Source organism: Oryza sativa, chromosome 6 (assembly GCF_034140825.1).
Source record: "Oryza sativa Japonica Group chromosome 6, ASM3414082v1".
NCBI classification, from domain to species: Eukaryota; Viridiplantae; Streptophyta; class Magnoliopsida; order Poales; family Poaceae; genus Oryza; species Oryza sativa.
In genome coordinates, this window is record NC_089040.1 from 8,997,200 (window position 1) to 9,020,186 (window position 22,987).

The window sequence follows — 22,987 nt, forward strand, 5'->3', positions numbered from 1 at the left end:
GTACTAGTACAAATTTATAACTTTCATCTACCAAATCAAATCTATGCTGCTAGAGGACCTAATTTAACCCGGGATGCAAGTTGGGAGTCATGATTTCTGGTATTGCGGTTCAGGGCGTGATTTAAACTCGACGTCAAGAAGAGGAATCTAAAGTGAACCTATTCCAATTGCCAACAAACAGGCCCATTAAAGAAATATGCAAGGCCCATTTTTACAATCCTACAGCCCATTATCGCAAGCCAATCTCAGCCGTCCAACACTCCGACGCGGCTCACCACACTCTCACACCCCTTCCCTCCCGCCGCCGCCGCCGTCGCCGGAGCGCCGCCGCATGGCACGGTGGTCCTCCCCGAAGGACCCGGCGCTGGAGGCCGCGCTCCGCCGCAACCGCCGCTGGATCGTGAACAACCAGATCAAGCGCCTCCTCCTCCGCTTCCCGTCCCGCACCGCCCCCGTCCGCCTCCTCCAGTCCCGCTTCAAGACGCTCGACCTCCTCGGCCGAGCCGCCAACTGGCTCCGCAAGTACCCTTCCTGCTTCGACCTCTTCCACGGCGGCGCCGGCGGCGATGGCGATGGCGGGGAGGAGGCCTGCTTCGGGTTCACCAAGCGGATGGCGGTGCTGGTCGACGCCGAGGAGGCGGCCGTCGCGGCGTCCGAGCCGGCGATGGCCGACCGCCTCGCGCGGGTGCTCATGCTCGCCCGCGGCCGCCGCCTCCAGGTGTCCAAGCTCGCCGCGCTGCGGGGCCCGCTCGGCCTCCCCGACGACTACCTCCTCCGCCTCCTCCCCGCCCGCACCGACCTCTTCCGCCTCGCCAACCCTTACCCGCACCGCCGCAACGCCGCCGAGCTGGAGCTTCTCCGGTGGGTCCCTTCCCTCGCCGTCTCCTCCGTCGAGGCGGCGGCCGCCTCCGCCGCCGACTCCTCCGCCCCGCGGTTCACCTGCTCGCTGCCGCCCTCCTGGGCCAAGTCTCATGCCAAGATGGAGGAATTCAATTCCACGCCGTACATCTCGCCGTACTCGGAGAGATGGGCGGCGATAGGCACGGACGCCGACGCCGAGAAGCGAGCGGTGGCGGTGGTGCACGAGCTCCTCTCGCTCACATTGTGGAAAAAGATGTCGGTTCTGAAGCTGGAGCATTTCAGGAGGGAGTTCGGGTTGCCGGAGGACACGGCGAGGATGCTGCATCGGCATCCGTGCCTCTTCTACGTCTCAAACAGGTACAAGATACACACGGTGGTGCTCCGGGAGGGTTACGAGGGGTCGGAGCTTAGGGAGAAGGATCCGGTGGTAGCGGCGAAGGATAGGCTCGGGGAGCTGATGCAGGAGGGGCTGCATGAGTATAATCAGCGGCGGCGTTCGGATAATTTGGAGAAGAAGAGGAGGAGAGGAGAGATTGAGATAAAGGAGGAAGAGGAGGAGGACGATGAGGAAGCAGCGCGGTTGGATAGTGCTGAGAAGAGGGAGGAGAGGAGGAAGTTTTACAAGGTGCTGTTTAATGATGATAACCGCTGATAAGTTTGTGCAGAGTTTTGTTTGTGACTCTATTCATCTCCTTGGTTGCAAGATATGCTTATTGAATTGATTCATTTGAAGAGTATTCAGCACCTCTGTGTTTCACAATCGATCAAAGCGATTACTGGTGGATGTGATGGGGCCTGGGGGTTGCATACTTACATGTCTACAGAGGCATTAGGCATCTGTCTGCAAGGGAAGATTGACCTATTGAGTTCATGACCTGCAAATGTTTAAGGATATTTGGTTGAATAACTGCTTGGATGCCACCAGATAGTTTGTATTTTGTCAGATTATAACCATCAAACCTTTATGCGGATACTTCTAGCATAATGACTACATGGAATTCTAGTGTGAAAGGACTGCTGCAAAGGCTTGATAAAAGAAATTAGTGATGTAATGTATATGATCAAAAGAAAATCTATGAGTTCTTCAGGTGAGATGCTGATGTAGAGTTGGTGTTTTGTCACCATGGACAAAGGAATTCATGACCCATGAACTGTTGAGAAGTTTCAATTGCAGACCTCAACGTAAGCACATCAAGGTTGTTGATCTTTTCAACCTTTTATGGTGTCTGTTACGTATAGCAGACATCTTCCGATTGAGAATTGGAACAGCACAGAGGGTGGACTAAGGTCAGTTTCTCTTGCTTGTACCTCTTTCACCTTGAATTGTTCTGTTTATTAGCATGACAGTTTTTAAACTGTCATGCTGTGTCGTTCAATATTCTCAAAGCAACATTTTGATCATTTATTTGGATACTTTGCCATTCGTAAGGTTTTATTTGCATATGCTAGTGTACCAGCGCATGATCAGTCGTGTCCATAGATTGACCGCAATGCAATTTACAACCCGTGATGCCTGTTAATCTTGGAACATAAATGGAACTCGAGAATAGGATGCTGTTTCGGTACAACATTTTTAGTAAAATTTGTGAGTCCTAAGCGAACTAGTTGACATTTGGTTACAGAATATCCATGTTAACCACCCAAAATAAATGAAATTAGAATATACCCAGTTTGATATTTTTTTGTGTTAGTACATATTTATCAGTAGCTAATATTAATCATATCCCTTTGTGATATTTAGCGTTCATAATGGACATATGCTCAAGCAAAGCTTGAAATACATGGAGTAATAGATATGTAAAGGAAATTTTACAGTTTGAGAACCAAATGAGTAGTGAAGGTCATGAATGCGCCTTTATTTTCCTTGTTGAATGGCATGGCAACTGTGGGAAATGAGGATTGCCACAAAGCCATTGAAAAGAGAGTGCTAATCTTTGCAAACATAAAATTCTTTATTTTCCTTGTTGCAGAACTTGGAAAACATTGATAAATGAAGACTAATAGATAGCCATTGAAGAAAAAGTGCCAATCATTGCAGAAAGCAAATGCTGGAGCTATACATGTCCTAAAAGCACATTCTTTGCGCCTCCACCAATGCGCCGCCCACCAGCCGAAACCAGTGTTGCCACCTGCCTACGTCGCCGCACCACTCCTTCACCTGGTACTGATGCACAAGCCTCGCCTCCGCTGTCCTAGCAGCTACGGGATGTCAGTAGCTCAGGTGGCATGGCAAGGGGAAGAGGCAGTGAGGGTTTCGGGTGGGAGGGGAAAGGATAATAATTTACATAATTACTCACTCTGTCCTATAATATAAGGGATTTTTGTGGACATATCCTAGTATTAAGAATCTGAACAAGCTCTCTGTCCAGATTCGTAGTACTAAAATGTGTCACATCCCACCAAAATCTCTTATATTATGGGACGGATGGAGTACATGTGAGCACTTTTTTATGAGTGTTGAAGTCATATGCCTAGATGACCAACATAGTCAGTTTCTTCGTTCTGCTAGCTCTTAGCTTCATGGTAGCTTCGCCCTAACAAGTGGGAGATTCTACCCAATACAGACATAAAGTGAAAATGGGTCTTTCGATAGAAGACAAAATGGGTCTTTCTGTAGAGGACACCAACCATGTGTGATGTGTCCATGTGCGCGCCGAGAGAATTTGCTCATGCTCGAGACCCTCGGATCCCATAACTTACCAACAATTTAATCATCTGTGAGCTTTGCTGCGAGGAAGTAACATGGATGCCAACAGAGACTCGCGGTGCCATGAGGTGCGACGCCATACTACGTACAGACTGTGTGTGCTGCGGAGATTATATTACTAGGCCAGTAGCAGTGGACCCCCAAAAAACCAAAATTCCGATACATTGAGATTATGAACACCTTCTTATATATACACCTGAATTAACTCCACCGGTGTTTCACACCCAATTCTCACATAAATATAGATTCTTAGTTTTCTCCTAGTGCCGATCGATGGCGCTTCTTAATAATCTCTGCAATTTTCTTGTCAAGACGCAGTACTACAACGGCAGGTGCTTGATTCCCGCCATCTCTATCCTCCTACTCGTCGCTGTCATCGCCGTCTCCGACACATACTTCCCTTTCCCGGTGGTTATGCCGTGAACACTGTCCGCCTGGCTGTCCTACTCTTCCTTCTCCACCTCCTCCGGTGGCCGGAAGGCTGACGGCGAGGCCTGCGACATATTTAGAGGCGAATGGGTGCCAGACCCTGATGCACCCTACTACACCAACGACACCTGCTCGTTCATCCACGAGCACTATGACTGTATGAAGTACGGCAAGCTGGACCTTGGCTTCGTGCAGTGGCGGTGGCGTCCCGACGGTTGTGATCTCCCCCGTCTCGACCCGTTGCGCTTCCTCTCTGCCATGAGGGGCAAGACCTTGGCCTTCATTGGGGATTCCCTTGCCAAGAACCACATGAACTCCCTCATCTGTCTCCTGACCAGGGTAAAAAGTAAAAAACGTGCCGGATTTGCTACAGTACTAGCTTCGATCTGAATCATTGATCGCTTGATCGGACGGTCAGAAATGGGCCAGCAGCAAAGGGTGTGACGTTTTATTGGCCGGCCTGCAGGTTGCCAAGCCAACGACGAGCTGGCCGAGCAGCGAGCACACGGTGTACCACTACGGCGGCGGCTACAACTTCACCGTCCTCAACTTCTGGGCGCCGTTCCTGGTCCGGAGCGAGCTCGTCGACGCCGACGGGCCGGCGCACACGGGCCTGTGGAACCTCTACCTCGACGAGCCCGCCGCCGTGTGGGCGCCGCACGTCCCGGCGTTCGACTACGCCGTCGTGTCGGCGTCGAGCTGGTTCTACCGGCCGTCGATGCTGTACGAGGCCGGCCGGCTCGTCGGGTGCCACCACTGCCTCCTCCCCAACGTCACCGACCTCACGCTGCGGTACGCGCTCCGCATGGCCACCCGCGCCGCGCTCCGCGCCGTGGTGAGCAGCGACGGCGGCGGCGTCACCGCCGTGCTGCGGACCGTGTCGCCGTCGCAGTACGAGGGCGGGGAGTGGAACAAGGACGGCAACTGCGTCCGGACGCGGCCGTACCGGCGTGGCGAGAAGACGCTGCAGGGCTTCGAGCTCGACTTCCACACGCTGCAGGTTAATTTCTTGATTTTTCTCCATTGATCTAGTGATCAATTATCTTGTTCTTTCTAGTAAACGTGTGTTCTGAGCTTCGTAGGTGGAGGAGTTCGAGGCGGCGAAGAGGGCGGCGAGCGGCGGCGGGGTGAGGATGATGCTGATGGACACGACGGAGGCGATGATACGGCGGGCGGACGCGCACCCGAGCAGGTACAGGGGATGGACGCGTCGTAAGGAATGGATGAAAGAGTACTTCACCATCTTCAATGACTGCGTGCACTGGTGTGTTCCCGGCGCCATTGACGCCTGGAACGACATGCTATCACACATGTTGCTCACTGTCAGCGTCACCAGATGGACTCAACACAACTAAGGAAAATGAAAAGGAAAAGTGGAAGAACTCGAACAACTCAGGAAGAACAGAGATGTGTTTAGGCAATCTTTTACTAGGATAATCTTGCTCCAACCCAACAGGGTTGAGCCGCCGCCGCCATTCGCCACCAGATTGCCAAAAGTCCCTTACAATTTAGAAACCTCAGTTCTTATACTCTCTCTCGCTACCAACTCCCTTCCTTCCCCTCTCACAAGACAGATGCCAGCTCATGCCAGCGATACAGGTTACATGGCCCATTCCGGCCCAACATATTTACGATTAGGCCTAATGACTCTGGCCGGCCTCAAGTCTTCTTCTCCTCCTTCCTGCTCACCATCCGGCACAGGCTTCATCTTCAGCTTGGCGCTTGCACTCGGCTCCTCCTCGCCTGACGCCTTGACAATCCCTTCCCCTTGGAAAGTGGCTTGCCCCCAAGCCAAAGCTTCAGGAAAACGCGCCCGGAGATCCTCAAGGTCCTCCCAGGTGGCATCTTCAACTGCAGTATCAGACCACTGTATTAAAACCTGGGAAACGGTGGTGTTACCTTTCTTAATCAGCCGGTTATCCAGGAGCATGATAGGATACTGGAAAGCATCATCAGAAGAAGGCAGAGTGGAGTGCAATGCTCCTTGGAAACCCTTGGCTGCCTTAAGCTGGGACACATGGAACACAGGGTGGATAGAACTAGTAGTGGGAAGTTGGAGCTTGTATGCCACAGAGCCAAACTTCTGAATAACTTGGAAAGGGCCAAAATATCTGAATGCAAGCTTATGATTAGCCCTAGCTGCGACAGAAGACTGAACATAGGGCTGTAACTTAATATAAACCCAGTCACCCAATTCAAAAGATCTGAAACTGCGTTTCTTGTCAGCCATATTTTTCATGTGTTGCTGGGCTCGGTTAAGGTGCTGCTGAATCAATGAATGCATCAGTCTACGCTCCTTGAGCCAAACTTGTAGTTCAGGAATAGCACAATCCTCTGAATGAATTCCAAAATACCTGGGTGGGTGGCCATATAGAACTTCAAAGGGAGATGTATTCAGTGCTGAGTGGAATGCAGTATTATACCAGAATTCAGCTAAATGAAGCCACACTGCCCACTTAGAAGGAGTTGCATGTGTAAAACATCTGAGATAAATCTCCAGGCACTGATTAACCCTCTCAGTCTGGCCATCCGACTGAGGGTGATAAGCAGTGCTCAGATGCAGTTGTGTTCCTGATCTAGTAAACAGCTGCTCCCACAATTGGCTTGTAAAGATCTTATCTCTGTCTGAGATTATAGTCTGGGGAAGACCATGTAGTTTATAAATGTTCAGCATAAAAGTTTTTGCCACATCTATTGCTGTGAAAGGGTGGGATAAGGGCAAGAAATGGCCATATTTTGAAAATTTATCCACCACCACCAGTATACAATTGTAAGATGAAGATCTTGGCAACCCTTCAATAAAATCTAGTGTCACCACTTGCCACGACCCTTCTGGCACAGGTAAGGGCTGCAGTAACCCAGGGTATTTTGCCCTGTCTGGTTTAGCTTGCAGACAGATTTGGCAGGTTTGAACAAATTGTTTAGTCTGTTGCTTCATTCCAGGCCATGCAAAAAGTTTCTTCAATTTGCTATAAGTAACCGGGAATCCTGAGTGCCCTCCAATAGGACTGGCATGGAATGCTGCAAGTAACGCATTTTGCATAGTGCTGTTCTGACCAATCCAGATTCGTCCCTTGTACTTTATAATTCCTGACTGCAAGGTGTACCCAGGCTTTGCATCTGGTTTAAGAGCTAGAGCAGTGAGCAAATCTAATGAAAATTGATCAGTCTCATAACCCTTAGCAACATCCAACAACCAGGTTGGAGTACAACTGGAAACCAAGTTTAACTCAGATTCATCTTGGAATTTCCTGGAAAGTGCATCAGCAGCTGCATTAGTACTCCCTTTTCTGTAACATATCTTATATGACAATCCAAGCAGTTTGGTAAAAGCTTTGTGTTGCCATGGAGTATGTAACCTTTGATCTGAAAGATGCATAAGGCTGTTGTGGTCAGTAAGAATAGTGAACTCCCCAATCTGCAAATAAGATCTCCAGTGTTCTACTGCCATCAATATTGCTAAGCATTCCTTCTCATAAGTTGAAAGTCCTTTGGTACGAGGACCCAAAGCCTTGCTAATAAAAGCAATTGGGTGTCCCCCTTGTGACAGTACAGCTCCAATGCCTGAATCACTTGCATCTGTTTCTACTGTAAACGGCTGATTGAAATCAGGAAGGGCTAACACTGGAGCTGTTACCAGTGCTTGTTTAAGTGTCTGGAATGCCTTGTCAGTCTCGGCAGACCATTTGTAGGGAACCCCCTTCCTTAATAGTTGAGTAAGTGGTTTACTGATAATGCCAAACCCCTTAACAAACTTTCTGTAATAGCCAGCCAATCCAAGGAACCCTCTGAGCTTTTTAGGAGTAGTAGGAATGGCCCAATCCACCACCTCCTGAACCTTACTGGGATCAGTTGATACTCCTGCTCCACTAATTATATGACCCAAGTAGGTTAATTGCTGTTGAGCAAATGAGCATTTGGACAATTTAACTTGCCATTGGTGTCTTTGCAACAGGGATAGTACTTGTTTGATGTGATCCAAATGGGACTCAAGATCAGGACTATAGATTAATATATCATCAAAGAACACTAGAGCAAACTTCCTGAGCACAGATTGCAATGTGGCATTCATTGCTCCTTGAAATGTAGCAGGAGCCCCAGTGAGACCAAAGGACATTACCTTATACTCATAGTGTCCAGTGTGGGTTTGGAATGCTGTTTTATACTCTTCACCTGCCTTCATCCTGATTTGGTGATAACCAGCTCTCAAGTCAAGCTTGGAGAACCATTTTGCTCCTGATAACTCATCCAATAGTTCATCAATGACTGGCATTGGGTATGTGCTCTTGACTGTAATGGCATTTAGTTGTCGGTAGTCAATCACTAACCTCCAAGTTCCATCCTTCTTTCGTACTAGCAAGGCTGGCGAAGAGAAGGCACTCTGACTGTGCTGTATTACCCCTGACTGTAGCATTTCGGCCACTTGGGCTTCAATCTCATCCTTCAATGCAGGGTTGTATCTATAAGGCCTCAGATTCACTGGCTTAGCATCAGGAATTAGAGGAATGCTGTGGTCACAGGCTCTTTTGGGAGGTAAGCCCTTTGGTTCTTCAAAGACAGATGAAAATTCCTGAATGATTTGCTGTACTGATGCCGGAATTGGATCAGTGGTAGTCTGTAAAACTGAAGCTAATTGCACTAAGCAAAGTATTGAGCCACATTTAGCCATTCCTTCCAACTGGTCAGAGGTAATAGGACAACAGGTTGTTGTATGTGGAGTAATGCCAAATAATCTCACAATTTTACCAGATAGTTCAACATCCATCCATTTGTTAACCCAGTCTACTTGCATGGGGCTGAATCTTTCTAACCAATCCATACCCAAAATCACATCATAACTTCCCAATTGCAATAGTTTGAAAGTGTTTTTAAAATTGTGTCCTTGCATCCACCAGCTGCAATCAACGATTTCATGTGTACAACTCATGGTTCCCCCATCTGCAACCTTAACAGTGACCGGCTTAGGCAAAGGAGAGATTCCTGGCAACTTCTTTCCCACACCTAGATCAATAAAAGAATGTGAACTTCCTGAATCTATTAGCATAAGCAGTTCAGCTCCCTGCACCCATCCCCTTAACCTGACTGATCTATTGGATTCAGTTCCCCATAAGGCTTGCTGAGAAATAGCCATTAGCATACTAGGGTCCCCTTCATCTGTCCCTGTTGTGTCACTGACTGGTTCAGGCTCATGCTAGTGTAATGCTTCAATCAATTCCTGCACAATATGTAATTGAACAGAAGTTGCACATTTATGATCTCTGCCCCACCTTTCCCCACAAACAAAACAGAGTCCCTTGGATCTACGATAAGCTTTCAATGAAGCCAATCTGTCATCCTTGGCCTTGGATGCATCGATTGCCCTTTTATCTTCTGTCATAACCACAGTAGGAGTCCTAGGACTATGATTCACTGGACTGAATTGATTAGTTCTAGGAACCTGCCTGATGCTAGAAGAAGATTCAGTTCTTTTGCTGCTCACAGTCTTGATACCCTCCAATATTTCCTCTTGTAACAAAGCTATAGAACAAGCTGAGTCTAAATCTTGGGGCCTTTGCAACATTACTGCTCCCCTGATCTCATCCCTTAACCCTTCAATGAACTTTTGGACAAAGTATACAGGAGTTAAGGCACTGTCATAAGCCATAAGTTGGTGCATTATGCTGTCAAATTTTTCCACATATTCTGAGACTGAACTGGATTGTTGTGCATGAAACCACTGACGGATTAGAGCTTCCTGTCTATCACGGGTAAATCTAGCACACACCAATTCACAGAGAGTCTGCCAGGTAATCCCCACAATTTGTTGCCTAATTGACTGCAACCAGAACGCTGCATTGCCCCCAAAATTGAGCGTAGCTACCTTAACCCAGTGTATAGGATGAATACCATATATGTCAAAATACTGCTCACAATTGCTCTTCCACATCTGGGGATTCTCTCCCTCAAATCTAGGGCAGGACATAGGGGGCAGATTTGTGCTCAAATCAACATACTCAGTGGAAGAATTCGGGGAAGTTACAGCATGGTCACCATCAGAATTAGCAGGGGAAAAGAGATTCGGGTCGCGCTTACCAGCAAGCCACTGTGTACCATCGCTGGTCTGAGCAGTCTTGGATAGAGTGTGCTCTATGTGCTCCACCTTGACGCTGAGATCTCCCACCGCGCTTCCCAACTCTTCAACCTTCTTCTCTACCACCGGCAATCTAGTCTCGATCGTCTTCCTCAGCTCCGCGAAATCTCCACGAACACGTTCTTCTGCTTCCACCCTCTTCTTCTCATTCTCCGCTATGGTCTTCAAGAGCAGATCCAGTTTGTTGTCTTGAGCCATGGTTCCTCAAGCTTCCTTCAACACTAGGATATTCTGCTCAGATCTCTCTCACCCACGCTCCGAACTCGATTAACCAGGAGAAGGCAAGTTGCCTTTTCGCGGGATTCAATTCCGAAGAATAGATCCCAATCCTTCCCTGGAATTTTACAACCAAGCCAAGAGAATTTTGGGGCGAAAGGGCTCTGATACCAGAAATTGTCAGCGTCACCAGATGGACTCAACACAACTAAGGAAAATGAAAAGGAAAAGTGGAAGAACTCGAACAACTCAGGAAGAACAGAGATGTGTTTAGGCAATCTTTTACTAGGATAATCTTGCTCCAACCCAACAGGGTTGAGCCGCCGCCGCCATTCGCCACCAGATTGCCAAAAGTCCCTTACAATTTAGAAACCTCAGTTCTTATACTCTCTCTCGCTACCAACTCCCTTCCTTCCCCTCTCACAAGACAGATGCCAGCTCATGCCAGCGATACAGGTTACATGGCCCATTCCGGCCCAACATATTTACGATTAGGCCTAATGACTCTGGCCGGCCTCAAGTCTTCTTCTCCTCCTTCCTGCTCACCATCCGGCACAGGCTTCATCTTCAGCTTGGCGCTTGCACTCGGCTCCTCCTCGCCTGACGCCTTGACACTCACATCGCAAAGCTAATTAGGTTATTGATCAAACGAATGTATCAGCCAAAAAAATAGAGAAAAACATTCACTCCTGAATTCACGCTAGAATTTCAAAATCACCGTCCATGATCCATGTGAATTTCTAGCACGTTGCACAAGCTGAATTCAAAACAATTTGGTCCTGTTTGCTGCATATGCAAGGGTTATTCTGATTTCATCTGTATGACTGTATGGGGCTTCTTTTAGATAGTGAAAAGAATTCCGGCATTTGCTTTAAAGATGCTATAGCCACTTATTACATAATTCACAGCTTATAAAAACCAAGAAATGACTAGACAATAACTAATGATACCAACACAAGACATTTATTCAAGTCTGTTTGTAAATCTTCATTCGAAGTTGGCAAATATCTACATGATCGTTGTCTCTAGGTTCCGGCACACAGTATGTACTGTCCTCATTACACCTTTATATTTGTGCTCAGAACTGAAGCCAGTATGTTACCTGAATAGTATCTGCATATAAGATTTCATTGGGGATTTGTCAAAGACCATATCATTTATGCATACAAGATACACACAGTGGTGCTCGGGAGGGTTATGATGGGTTAGAGCTGAGGGAGAAGGATCCCGAGGTAGTGGCGAAGGATAGGCTCGGGGAGCTGATGCAGATGGGGCTGCATGAGTATAATCAGCGGCGGCATGCAGAGAATTTGGAGGAGAAAAGGAGAAAGGAGGAGAGGTGAGATTGAGATAAAGGAGGAGGACGACGATGAGGAAGCAGCGCGGTTGGATAGTGCTAAGAATAGGGAAGAGGGAAGAGAGAAGTTTTACAAGGTGTTGTTTAGTGATGAATTAGGGATGGAAATTTCGGTTCACAATTTTGGAAATTTGAACCGAAATTTCGGGAATTTCGTCCCCCATCCGGCAAGCAATTATTTTAAGTGAAATTTTCAGTTTTTTTTTTCAAATATTTGTGAATTTGATCATAATTTCTTCAAATTTAGTAAATATGTGCTAAAATTTCGTTTGAAATATCCGAAATTTCGGAATTTCATTGCCCACCAAAATTACCTTACTTTTTGAAAGGGAAAACCCTAGTGATGATAACCGCTGATAAGTTTGTGTGGAGTTTTGTTTGTGATCCATTTCATCTTATTGAATTTATTCATTTGAAGAGTATTCAACACTTTTGCACTTCATAATCAATCAAATTGATTACTGATGGATGTGATGGGAGTTGCATTGCTACAAAGGCATTAGGCATCTGTCTGCATGGGAAGATGGTCCTATTGAGTTCATGACCTGCAAATGTTCAAGGATATTTGATTCAATAACTGCTTGGATGCCACCAGATAGTTTGGTATTGGCAGATTATAACCATCAAACCTTTATGCGGATACTTCTAGCATAATGACTACATGAAATTCTAGTGTGAAAGGATTGCTGCAAAGACTTGACAAAAGAAATTAGTGATGTAATGCATATGATCAAAATAAATTCTATGAGTTCTACAGGTGAGATGCTGATGCAGAGTTGGGGTTTAGTCACCATGGCATGGAGAAAGGAATTCAGAACCCATATGAACTGTTGAGAAGATGCAATTGCAGGTCTCAAAGTAAGCACATCAAGACTGTTGATCTTTCAACCTTTTGTGGTGTTTGTTATGTTTAGCAGACATCTTCCGATTGAGAATTGGAACATCACAGAGGGTGGACTAAAGTCAGAGATTAACTACAAAGCAATTTACAATGCAACCTGTGGTGCCCAATTCACAATCACAGAATATGTGTTGCCTGCTGATCTTGGAACATAAATGGAACTCCAAATAGGATGTGTTTCGGTACAACTAGTAAGGTTTATGAATCTTCAAGCGAAGTATTTGACATTTGGTTGGGGAAAATCTATGTTAATCCCCCAAAATAAATGAAATGAAATCTTTTAATTCTGATATCCAGTTTATTTTGTATTTTATGTATACATATTTAGTAGTAGCTAGTACTAATCGCATCCCCTGACGATAATGGACGCATGCTAAAGCAAAGCTCGAAATTCATGGAGTAATGAAATGTATATGAAATTTAACAGTCTGAGAACCAAATATCTAGCAAAGGTCATGAATGTGCCTTTTTTTTCCCTTGTTGAATGGCATGGCAACTTTGGGAATTTTGGGAAATGATGATAGAAAGCCACTGAAAAGAAAGTGCCAATCTTCACTAACATAAAATTCTTTATTTTCCTTTTTTGTAGAACTTGGGAAACATTGGTAAATGAATATTAATAGAAAGCAATTGAAGAAAAAGTGCTCATAGTTGCACAAAGCAAATGTTGGAGCTATACATGTCCTAAAATCACATTCTTTGCTTTCGTGGTGGTTTCATGCCTTGTACACACCCAACCATCTTGTTGCTACCTTCCCATCCTGTAAAAATATAATGATCAAGATCATGATTAGTCATGAACATCTGTCTTTGTGAACATCCACTTCTTTTTTCTTCCCTGTTTTTGTGTTCTTTCAGTAAGAATTGGGAGGGAGCAAGAAGACCTTTGGACATGTTGAAGCCGCGTTTTTCGAGCTCCTTGTATTCTTGGCATAGCGCACAACTATCGCAGAAGAAGTGGACGCAGCAGTCCAAGCAGGGCGACTGTTGCAAGTTGTACTGTGCCCGCATTGAGGATCGTTTGGTACAAGCATACAGCCATTGGCAGCCTATTGTCGCCAGCAAAACATACAAGGTCCCGTGCATGCAGCACGCTGGAAACAGGGAGAGTCAGCATACAAGATTGATGGTTTTCTGTGCTTGAACCAAAGCGCGAAGTGATAAGTTAATATGCCTACATGTTGAGCCTTTGTCCACAATCTCAGCAATGCGACCGAACGTAATGCAGGGGCACCAGCAAGTCAAGCAGCCTGTGTAGTTACAAAAGAAATGAAATCATACATGAAGAATTGGAAACCCATGTATAAGAGGTGCAAGAACAACTGAGAAACAGCTTTGCATACAGGTTCCGCTATCTCCAAAGCAGTCGAAGAGCTTAACTGACCACTCCCCAGACATGCTGTTAGTATTGCTGATTGAGAATCTGTGATATAAGGTAGGAGGATTGACTGAGATCTGTGTCTCAAGGTAATATACAAGCGTTATACCTGTGTAGTTTGAGCAGTTGGTACCTTTGATCCTGCTGCTATTTATATGGCTGTGGCATTGCAGTGCCTTGATGTAGAACATGTCAAATTCAGAGCCAGCAGTTTATGTTATTTTGCTGGTTTTCGCTTTCCTATCACACGGGGTGATGTACGCTTAGTGTTGTGTTTGTATGTGTCTTTGAACTGGTATTTCTGAGAATCCAACGTTCAATTGGCATGTTCTGCTTTGAATCGTTCTATCTGAGAACACTATGCTCGATCAGCATCTGGCAGCATTTGGACCTTCCATGGCTTGTTAGTCTTTGATTTCTTGTCTATCATATATATTGGGTGGATGTGAAAAATGGAAGCTGTTCAGTGTTCACCTTTCCTGACAGCCTGTGTTTTCACATTGGAAAAGTCTGGAACAAAACCTTCACAAAGATGTTGTCTCGTGATATATACCCTTTGATGAAAGGGGCAAAATTGTTCGTCAATCTTCTTTACGTCCAAATTCAAAGTGAGTAGGATGATCACCGCACAAAGCACCTGATGTAATCCCAATTAATAGTAGTATGGAAGATGCACTGACAAAGTTTAGCTTAAAAACCACAAATTGCCCAAGTAAAAGTCAACGTCTAGTAGAATCTGTTATAGTCTCCGTTAGGTAGAATTAACAATACTCCACCATTTTTGGGCTGCAGCTAAACACCCAAACCTTCTTGGGAACCAAACAGGACTAAAGTAAAAGGATTTTTTTTTTTCACTCAGTTTTTTCACATGAATCCACCTGAGGTTTACTCATGACATGACATCTCATCACACAAGCTAGTACTCTCTCTGTTTCACCGTTTCAGATTATAAGTCGTTTTGACTTTGATCAAAATCAAACTATTTTAAATTTAATTAAGTTTGTAGAAAAAAAACTGTAATATTTTTAACCCAAAATAAATATATTAAGAAAATATACTTAATTATTGATCTAATAAAACTAATTTGGTTTTATAAATATTACTATATTTGTCTACAAACTTAGTTAAATTTAAAGTAGTTTGATTTTGATTAAAGTCAAAACGACTTATAATCTAAAACGGACGTAGTAGCAGCTGCTACTCTACTCATAACCAAAAGCAAACCACACACCACACACCACATCACCACTGGTCAAAACCCTGTTTGGAAAACGCAGGAACAGAACAGAGCAAAGGATTCCCGCGGAAAACCACGATATCAACCATTTCAACCTGGGACGTGCAGGGGACACACACACACAGAGCTGATCAGATCATCAGAGAGCCAGTACAGTACAAGAAGCAGAGAGCCTTGACGGCGAGCTTCATGCCGGCGTCGCAGTGGCCCGGCATGCCGCAGATGAAGTAGTTGTTCCCTCGCCGGAGCGTCACCTGGTCGTACCCGGTCCGCAGCACCGCCGTGTCCTTGTTCCTCGGCACCTTGCACCGCCGGTACCCCTTGCCGCCGACCACCGCCACGTCGTGGTACTCCTTGTTGTACTTGAACACTGCATAGCCATGAGTCAGTCATGTACCCTATTTCGTTGAGTTTAAAATTGAGAAATAACTAATTGGTTGTCAGTTTCTAAGAACTTGTAAAGGTTGTGAAACCTAACTTCTAGTTACTAATTCCTTTTCCGAATTCTGTATTGGATAAAAAAGAGATTTGCTTCGGTCCAATAAAAAGTATATCGAGGTACCGATACCTCACGGTATTAAATCGTTTCTGATCGTTGCATCTAGCTGGGTAGGATGGGTATTGTTAGATCCAACGATCGGAAATGATTTGGTTCCGTGAGATATCGGTACCTCGAGATACTTTTTATTGGACCGGAGCAAGTCACGGATAAAAAACTACTCTATATATTTAGGAGAGTTTTTAATTCTGAAAGAAGATGCAACTATCAGAAGCTTCTCGAAACATACGTACAATCACACACCAATGGATCTATGCATGAAGCTTTGACATTAACTTGTGCACTTACCGAGCACGTCGCCGGCGTAGAAGGTCTTGCCGGCGAGCCACCAGTCGAGGTTGCGGCCCCACCCGGCGGCGTCGCCCACGTAGTACGTCTTGCCGCCGGCCTCGGCGGCGGGGACGGCCTCCATCAGCAGCGCCGCCGCCACAAGGCACAGGAGCACCACGCCGCCGCCGCCGCTTGCACTGCCTCTTCCCCGGCGAGCCGCCGCCACCGCCATTTTCTCGCTCGCTCAAATCAAACGAGATTACAAAGGAGATCACCAGTTTAGCTTTTAGCACAGTTTTGCACGGTGTGTGTGTGTCTTCTGACTCGTGTGGTGGCGTATATATAGCCCGCGAAATCGACGCAGTGCAGCACGTGCTGGCACGTCGAGAGCACGCATAGCGGCAGCAGAGATGAAGCTTCTTCCGTGGAAGCAGGACTCTTCGATCCCGGAATACAAGAATATTAATCCTGGGAAACCAAAATTTCAAACAAAAAGAAACACAGAAAATATTTTTAAAAAATAAAAAGAGAAAACATTTCCGTGAATCAAAATAAATTTTGAATTGAAATTGAGCCCAGTGTGAAAGTATGGAAAACTGAAGATCCGTTTGAAACACAGAATTTTACAGGGAACGGCTGAAATGTTGTAAACTGCTCCCTTCGTCTCAGAATAAAGCAACCTACAATCAGATGGGACATATCCTAGTATCGTCCTATAATACCAAAAACGTGAACTTTCGATGCTATATAACCAATTTTGCCAATAATAAATGAGAAATGGATATATTTTTCACAAGGCCCTGGGACTAGGAGGGAATTTGGCCGGCGACAACATCGATCTGCTTGTAATTTAAATCATTTTTCTCGGAGAATTTGACTTCCATAAAAGCGTGAAAAATTGATAGTACTCTCGATCGCCTCGCCACGCCACCGACGATCGAAGGTGCGTGCTCAAGTCAGACCTGATTTAGTCCTGGATCAAGTTAGTCGCTGTCATTAGATTTCTTGTCAGCGTCTACGTGTTTGGCGCCAATACACTCGCGGGGTGTTCAGTTGACCACGGGATGCAGTGATGATATGCCTCGAATCGCGCGCGAAAAATTGCAATTTGTTCCGATCTTGGCGGGAAGTTAGGCCATTCACATTAGCTTCTTCTTAGGCGTGTGATCGAATTAGTACTTCCTCCGTATTTTAATGTACGACGGCGTTGACTTTTTAACCAACGTTTGACCATTTGTCTTATTTAATTTTTTTATGCAAATATAAAAATACTTATATCATGCTTAAAGAACATTTGATGATAAATCAAATCACAATAAAATAAATGATAATTACATAAATTTTTTTAAATAAAACGAAAGGTCAAACGTTTGTTAAAAAATCAACGGCGTCATACATTAAAATACGGAGAGAGTACTAGTTAATCGTCAAGCCGACCCGATCCGTAGTCGACGGTATAGCCAGCGCCCAACCGCTGACAATTGGTAGATACAGATAGATAAACAAGGAGAGATGTGTTGCTCCTGCCTGCCATTTCGTCGCTGCTGGTGACATGTGGGTGGCACGTTTGAGTATATAGCTAGGTTATGTATTTAAAACCACCATGAATTAATATATAGACCTAGCAGTAGCACAATGGGGATTGGATTTAAATAACCAATTCAAAGGTCTTACGATGTAAATATATTTATTCTCCCCACCGCAAGTCGTTTCTATAAATGATTTTTGTGGGGGTATGGATCAATTGTTGTATAAGGGAAGCATTTTGTAAAAAAAAAAAAGAGTGCAAACGTTTCGCTTATATTTATTCGTTCAGCTTATTAGCAAAAAAAAATAATATTCGTGAATAAACTGTTATATTGGTGTCTTTAACGATTTATTAAAAATAAGTGCTATAAAATTAAGTCCCAGAAATTAAATTTTGACATATAAATATAAGATAAGGCTGGAATCTCATTTTCCCACGGTGATTGGAGCAGATACATTCACCATTCGTGCAAGTGCATCATGCCCTCAGATGTGCCAAGTCCTCTTCAATTCTATTATATCATCAGTAGGATAAGTGGCAAAGCCAGGAATTTAAGCCTGTGGGGTCAATTACTAGTGGTTTGTATTTAAGTGAGGTCATGTATCTAAATTCTTTTGGATTCATACATGAAAATTAAGGTTTATAGGATTTTTTTTTTCAAAAAGCTATGGGTCAGCCAACCCCACAGAAGAGGCCTAAATCCGCCACTGAGGCAGATCTAATTGCTAGCAGATTTAACTATTTGCCGTTTAATTTGATGTTTAACTACATGTGTCAATAATTTATGAGCCTTCATATACCTACAATATATAGATTCAGTGGTAAATAGTTATTTGCTACATCCACGACGGGCGAATAGTCTCATATTTAAATATATCCTAATTGCTTGCGATATCGACTGCCTGGATGATAAGATTTGAGGAAAGAGAATAAAAGAGAGATAAAACTGGGACACATACGACCAATGTTGTCAGTATCCCGATCGTAAAATGGTATCTTATGGTAATTTTTTTTTACACGGGATGAAGATGAATTGAGGGGAAAAAAGGAGATGAACTAAAAGTATTGAGAAAATCAGCATATGTCTCTTTTGTTGAGAGGAAGAGTAGGGAAGTAAAGCAGAGTTTGGTTCTAGATTTTCGATGGGCTCAGTTCACCTACTATCCCTCTACTTTACGTTGAGTCTGTCTAACATCCCTTATGTCCAATACTAGAAATCCCCCCCCCCCCACTATACGAAACCGTGTAGAATAGGTTCTATGGCAGTATAAATAAATGGTTCCGTTGACGTGACATCCTAATCAGTAAAGAGGAAATAAAAAAATTATGGGGCCCACATGTCATCCTCACTCCTTCCACTTCTCTCTATCTTCTCTCTCGCATGCCATGAGCAGGGCAAGCGGGGCGGTGTCGCTGTGTCGAGCGAAGCAGCGGCGCACAAAGCTGGCAGGCGGCGGGCGGAGCGCTGTGGCGGGGGTGGAGTGTAGAGGACGGCAGCGAACGCCATAGAGGAGGATGGCGCAGCGGACGGAAACGCAATGGGTGAAGTAGGCTGGAAGAGGACAACGACAACGCGCTTGGGGTTTCACTGGGAGACGATGACAACGACTCCCCCTCCTTCTCTCCCACTCTCCCGCTGGCCTCATTTCCCCCTTCTCCCGCCGGCGCGACAGGTAGCCTCTCCCCCTTCTCTCGCCAGCACGGGCGGTGGGCTCTCCCTTCTCTCACCGGCGCGGCCAGGGCAGTCGGTGTCACGCCCAGAAATTTAGCCCAAATTTCCAGACTATTTTGTGTATTAAATCCCTGTCCAGGACCAGCCAGGGTACACAAAACGACAAGTAATAAACAGTTCCAAACGTAAATAAAGCGTAAAATACTTACAAAAGAGGCACTTAGTCCTCACACCGAAACAAAAGCAGCAGCAGCGGAAAAAAGGCGATCCTAGCGGGGCTTCAGCTCCACTCCACAGGCAAAACTCAACTGGGGTCTGAGCCTTGGTCTTCTAACTTCGTCTTCAGCTCAGAAACACTACACTTCTGAAAAGGGGGAATAATAGCAAGGCTGAGTACAACCACCGTACTCAGCAAGCCACACCAATGATGCAGACGTGCAAAGGGATACAAGGACGGTTTGTGGCTATTTGCATAAAGGCGGTTGTAAAACATTTTATTGAGCAAAACAGTAAAACTGTTGAGTAATTAAAGTAACATTAAATCTCCACTGATCAACGCTACACCACGTTGAACAGGCCCAACCAACCCACCTAAACTACAGTGTATTAGGTCGATTTATTAAGTGTGAGACTAATCACGGTGAATCTGGTCGACCGCCCATAACCGCGGGCACGGCTATTCGAATAGTTTTACTCTGATCAGAGGTGTACAACTGTACCCACAAGACACAGCCCCACGACACGTTTCCGTGCGCCGACATGCCACCACGACATACCGGAAAGAGGCCGTGACAGGACCCTTCGCATAACCCCCTCTAGCCAAGCACACCACACCTCAGGTTTCACCCCCGTCCCCAGCGGGCAACGGGTAGTCCCCTCTCGTGCCTAGGTGAATCCGGAAGCGACAGAGGCCGTCGCAGGGCCCGCCCCGCTCCATCACGCCCACCCTTGCCTGGATGCGTCGACTAGAGGAAAGCTACACTACAAGCCCAGCCGTTGCCCACGCTGGCTTGTGGTAAGTACGATAAGTTCTTCCAGGGCATCCCGCGAACCGGTCCTTAACTGCCATGGGTGCGACCAGCAAAACCATGCACCCACAGCCCACCATTCAGTCGCATTTTAGTTGGATAATTACGACCATGAAGCATGGCCAGGTGTCTCGAGCACGCAGCTCACTCTGATACTAAAAAGGTCTAATACTGCAGTTATCCCATCAACTGAGCTAGTGGTAATTAAGCATGGCTAAGCATATAGTTCTAGCTAGGTCACATAAGTAACATGAGCTAGTCGATTCATTACCCAAGGTTGACAAAGAACAGATATCAAGTAAACATGGCACAAGCGAGCAGATAGGTAAAACCCTGATCCCGTGTAATTAGCAAAACATGCATATTTATTTGCAAACAGTAAAACATTTGTAAATTAGGATCAACATGCTCAAGGGGAATGTGTGACTTGCCTTGCTTCCTCACTTTGATCTTCCGAACTCTTTTCCTCGCGACCGCGGACTTCCGAAACGACGGATTCTACACGCTGGCACGCAAAACGAGGAAAAACTCTAATAAAGACCAAGGAAACAGTACATAAAAACTAAACAAACATGTAGACCTCAATTTTAGATGAATTTTGCAAGTTGAATGGCTCAATTCGGAGTTCGAATGAATTAGATATGAATTTTAGAAGTTTTGAGCCATTTAAATGAATTTCTATAATTATTTACGAATTATTGCGCAATTATTATTTATTTTTACAAAGGAAATGGATCTCGCTGACGTCAGCAAGGGGCGCCGGCGCCGACACGCGGGCCCCACACGTCAGTGAGCAAAGGGGACAGGCGCACGGTGGACACGGTCCACCGCAGCCTCGGGCGCACGTCCACCATTTGGACGGCCCAGATCGGCCCGAGCTGATCGGGCGGCCGAGGGGAGCGGCGGCCAGGGGCACTGGCGCGACACAAAGCCGGCCCGGCCGAGCCAAGGCGCGGCGGCGGCATGCAGCCACCGGCGGCAGCAGCCGGCGACGCGGAACGACGGCGGGCAGCCGGAGGACAGCGGCCCGCACAGGGGACGGCGATGCACCTCAAGAGGCGGCAGCCGGCAAGAAAGGGTGACGGGAAAAAAAAAGGGGAGGGAGGAGAGGTCCTCACCGAAAACGGCGGCCGACGCGGAGGAAGATGACGACGACGACGATTGCCCGATGGCGGCTGGCGAGGACGGAGGGCGAACGAGGTCGCCCTTGACCTGCGGAAGGAGAAGAGGGAGTTAGGTTGGGGAGAACCGATGCGGGGTGACTAGAAATGAAGGCCGATGGCGACGACGAGAGGTGGGGCTCACCGGCGAACTTAGAGGATGAGTTGGAGCGGCGGAAGACGACGACCAAGCAGCGGACGAGGTGAGGGCGAGCACTGCGAACGCGCCAGAGGCAGCAGCACGGCCGGGCGAGGTCCCCCTCACCGGCAAGGAGCGGCTGGAGCGCTGTGGAAGCGGAGGTAGCTCGGCTCCGCGGTGGGAGGGGGTTCCGGTGGTGAATGGGAGGGATGAGGCGGCGGCCAGGCTTGCCCTTGTGGCGTCGAAGCCGGCGGTGGATGCGGCGCAGCACGGCAGCGGCGGGACCGGCGGTAGCGCGCGGCTGGAGGGCACCGACGGTGGTGGAGCTCGGGGTCGACGGTGGAAGCAGTGCTCGGGCTACCAAATAAAGGGGTGGTGCGGCGGCCGAGGCGTGGCACTACGCGGTGCAGCTTTTGGTGGCGGTGGCGCAGCGCGGTTGCGACAGGAACAGCGGTGGCGGGCGGCTGGAGTTCGCCGGGGAGCGGCGGAGAGAGGGAGCACGGTGGGGAGGTGGCTAGGAGGCGCGGGGTGCTCGGGGAGAGGGGAAAACGGATGAGGGGAGGCACGTGAGTCGTTTATATAGGTCCCGGAGGGGGAGAACGTGGCCGGGAGAGGCGGATTTGAAGGGGGAAAAGGCGCCGGCGACGTGGGCGAGTGGCGGAGCAAACCGGCGCCGGTTTTTGGGGGAAATGGGGGAGGAGAGTGGAGGAGGTGGAGGGGATGCGGTTGCTCTCAGTTCGGATGCGAGCGCGTGAACGGGAGGACGCGAAAACGGCGGCATCGTGGGCGGCAATGGCGGCCACGAGCGGCTGCTGGCTGGGATGGAGGGAGGTTGGGGATGACAGGCGGGGCCCATGGGTCCCACACGTCGGCTGGAGAGAGAGGAGGGAAACTGGGGAGGCAAAGCAGACTTCCCTCAAGGCCTGAGCCGGCCTAGAGATGGAGGAGGCGCGCGGCCCGGGAAGGGGGAGGGGATTTTGGGCCAAGCCCGAAGGGAGGAGAGGGAAATTATTTGGTTTTCTTTTTATTTAATTGATTAAATGATCTTCGTGACTTTAAACTATTTCTCGAGCTCCGAAAATTCACGGAAAATTATGGAGAGTACATTAGGGCACAAAGAATATTACAAAATATTCCCGGCCAATAATTTTTAAAGGAAATTTTAATTTCCTCTATTAATTCACTTGAATAAATTGCTTAACTTTTTATTTAATTTCTAGGAAATGCATTATCAAATGATTTTTAATCCCGAACGAAAATCGGGGCGTTACAGTCGGCCTCCTATCCCCCTTCTCCTGCCGGCGCGGCCGGCGGCCTCTCCCATTTCTCCAGTCGATGCGGCCGGCCGCCTCTCCTCCTATTCTCACAGGCGCGGCCAGCGCGGCCGGCCTCCTCTCTCCCTTCTCCCGCCGGCA

General features: G+C 47.0%; 4 protein-coding genes across 4 annotated transcripts; 2 read left to right on the top strand and 2 right to left on the bottom strand.

Moving 5' to 3' along the window:
* The first annotated feature begins 263 nt into the window (after nt 1-263).
* Nucleotides 264-1,953, top strand: LOC4340709 (protein WHAT'S THIS FACTOR 1 homolog, chloroplastic). Its single transcript, XM_015787746.3, has one exon. The coding sequence runs from the start codon at nt 332-334 to the stop codon at nt 1,511-1,513; it is 1,182 nt and encodes a 393-aa protein (XP_015643232.1). The 5' UTR covers nt 264-331; the 3' UTR covers nt 1,514-1,953.
* Nucleotides 1,954-3,841: 1,888 nt separating this feature from the next.
* LOC9271543 (protein trichome birefringence-like 19) lies at nt 3,842-5,526 on the top strand. The gene is made up of 4 exons (XM_066311492.1): nt 3,842-3,900; nt 3,991-4,336; nt 4,464-4,997; nt 5,080-5,526. Exons 1-4 carry the CDS (start codon nt 3,842-3,844, stop codon nt 5,350-5,352), a joined length of 1,212 nt encoding a protein of 403 aa, XP_066167589.1. The 3' UTR covers nt 5,353-5,526.
* A 7,791-nt stretch (nt 5,527-13,317) lies between these two features.
* LOC107276512 (cell number regulator 11) lies at nt 13,318-14,170 on the bottom strand. Its single transcript, XM_066311493.1, has 4 exons — nt 13,945-14,170; nt 13,780-13,851; nt 13,478-13,695; nt 13,318-13,362 (listed from the first exon to the last, which is right to left on the bottom strand). The coding sequence occupies exons 1-4, from the start codon at nt 14,168-14,170 to the stop codon at nt 13,318-13,320; spliced, it is 561 nt and encodes a 186-aa protein (XP_066167590.1).
* Nucleotides 14,171-15,256: 1,086 nt separating this feature from the next.
* On the bottom strand, nt 15,257-16,359 carry LOC107277353 (basic blue protein). The gene is made up of 2 exons (XM_015786539.3): nt 16,064-16,359; nt 15,257-15,586 (listed from the first exon to the last, which is right to left on the bottom strand). Exons 1-2 carry the CDS (start codon nt 16,275-16,277, stop codon nt 15,348-15,350), a joined length of 453 nt encoding a protein of 150 aa, XP_015642025.1. The 5' UTR covers nt 16,278-16,359; the 3' UTR covers nt 15,257-15,347.
* Between the last annotated feature and the right edge of the window lie 6,628 nt (nt 16,360-22,987).

Bases quoted from the DNA above. Each gene is read 5' to 3' on its own strand.
- LOC107276512 (XM_066311493.1), bottom strand. From the start codon at position 14,170: ATGTTCTACATCAAGGCACTGCAATGCCACAGCCATATAAATAGCAGC. The intron at 13,852-13,944 runs GTATGCAAAGCT...GTAACTACACAG, and splicing joins CTTTGGAGATAGCGGAACCT to GCTGCTTGACTTGCTGGTGC. The intron at 13,696-13,779 runs GTAGGCATATTA...CCCTGTTTCCAG, and splicing joins TGTGGACAAAGGCTCAACAT to CGTGCTGCATGCACGGGACC.
- LOC4340709 (XM_015787746.3), top strand. From the start codon at position 332: ATGGCACGGTGGTCCTCCCCGAAGGACCCGGCGCTGGAGGCCGCGCTC.
- LOC9271543 (XM_066311492.1), top strand. From the start codon at position 3,842: ATGGCGCTTCTTAATAATCTCTGCAATTTTCTTGTCAAGACGCAGTAC. The intron at 4,337-4,463 runs GTAAAAAGTAAA...GCCGGCCTGCAG, and splicing joins TCATCTGTCTCCTGACCAGG to GTTGCCAAGCCAACGACGAG. The intron at 4,998-5,079 runs GTTAATTTCTTG...TGAGCTTCGTAG, and splicing joins TCGACTTCCACACGCTGCAG to GTGGAGGAGTTCGAGGCGGC.
- LOC107277353 (XM_015786539.3), bottom strand. From the start codon at position 16,277: ATGGCGGTGGCGGCGGCTCGCCGGGGAAGAGGCAGTGCAAGCGGCGGC. The intron at 15,587-16,063 runs GTAAGTGCACAA...ATGGCTATGCAG, and splicing joins CTACGCCGGCGACGTGCTCG to TGTTCAAGTACAACAAGGAG.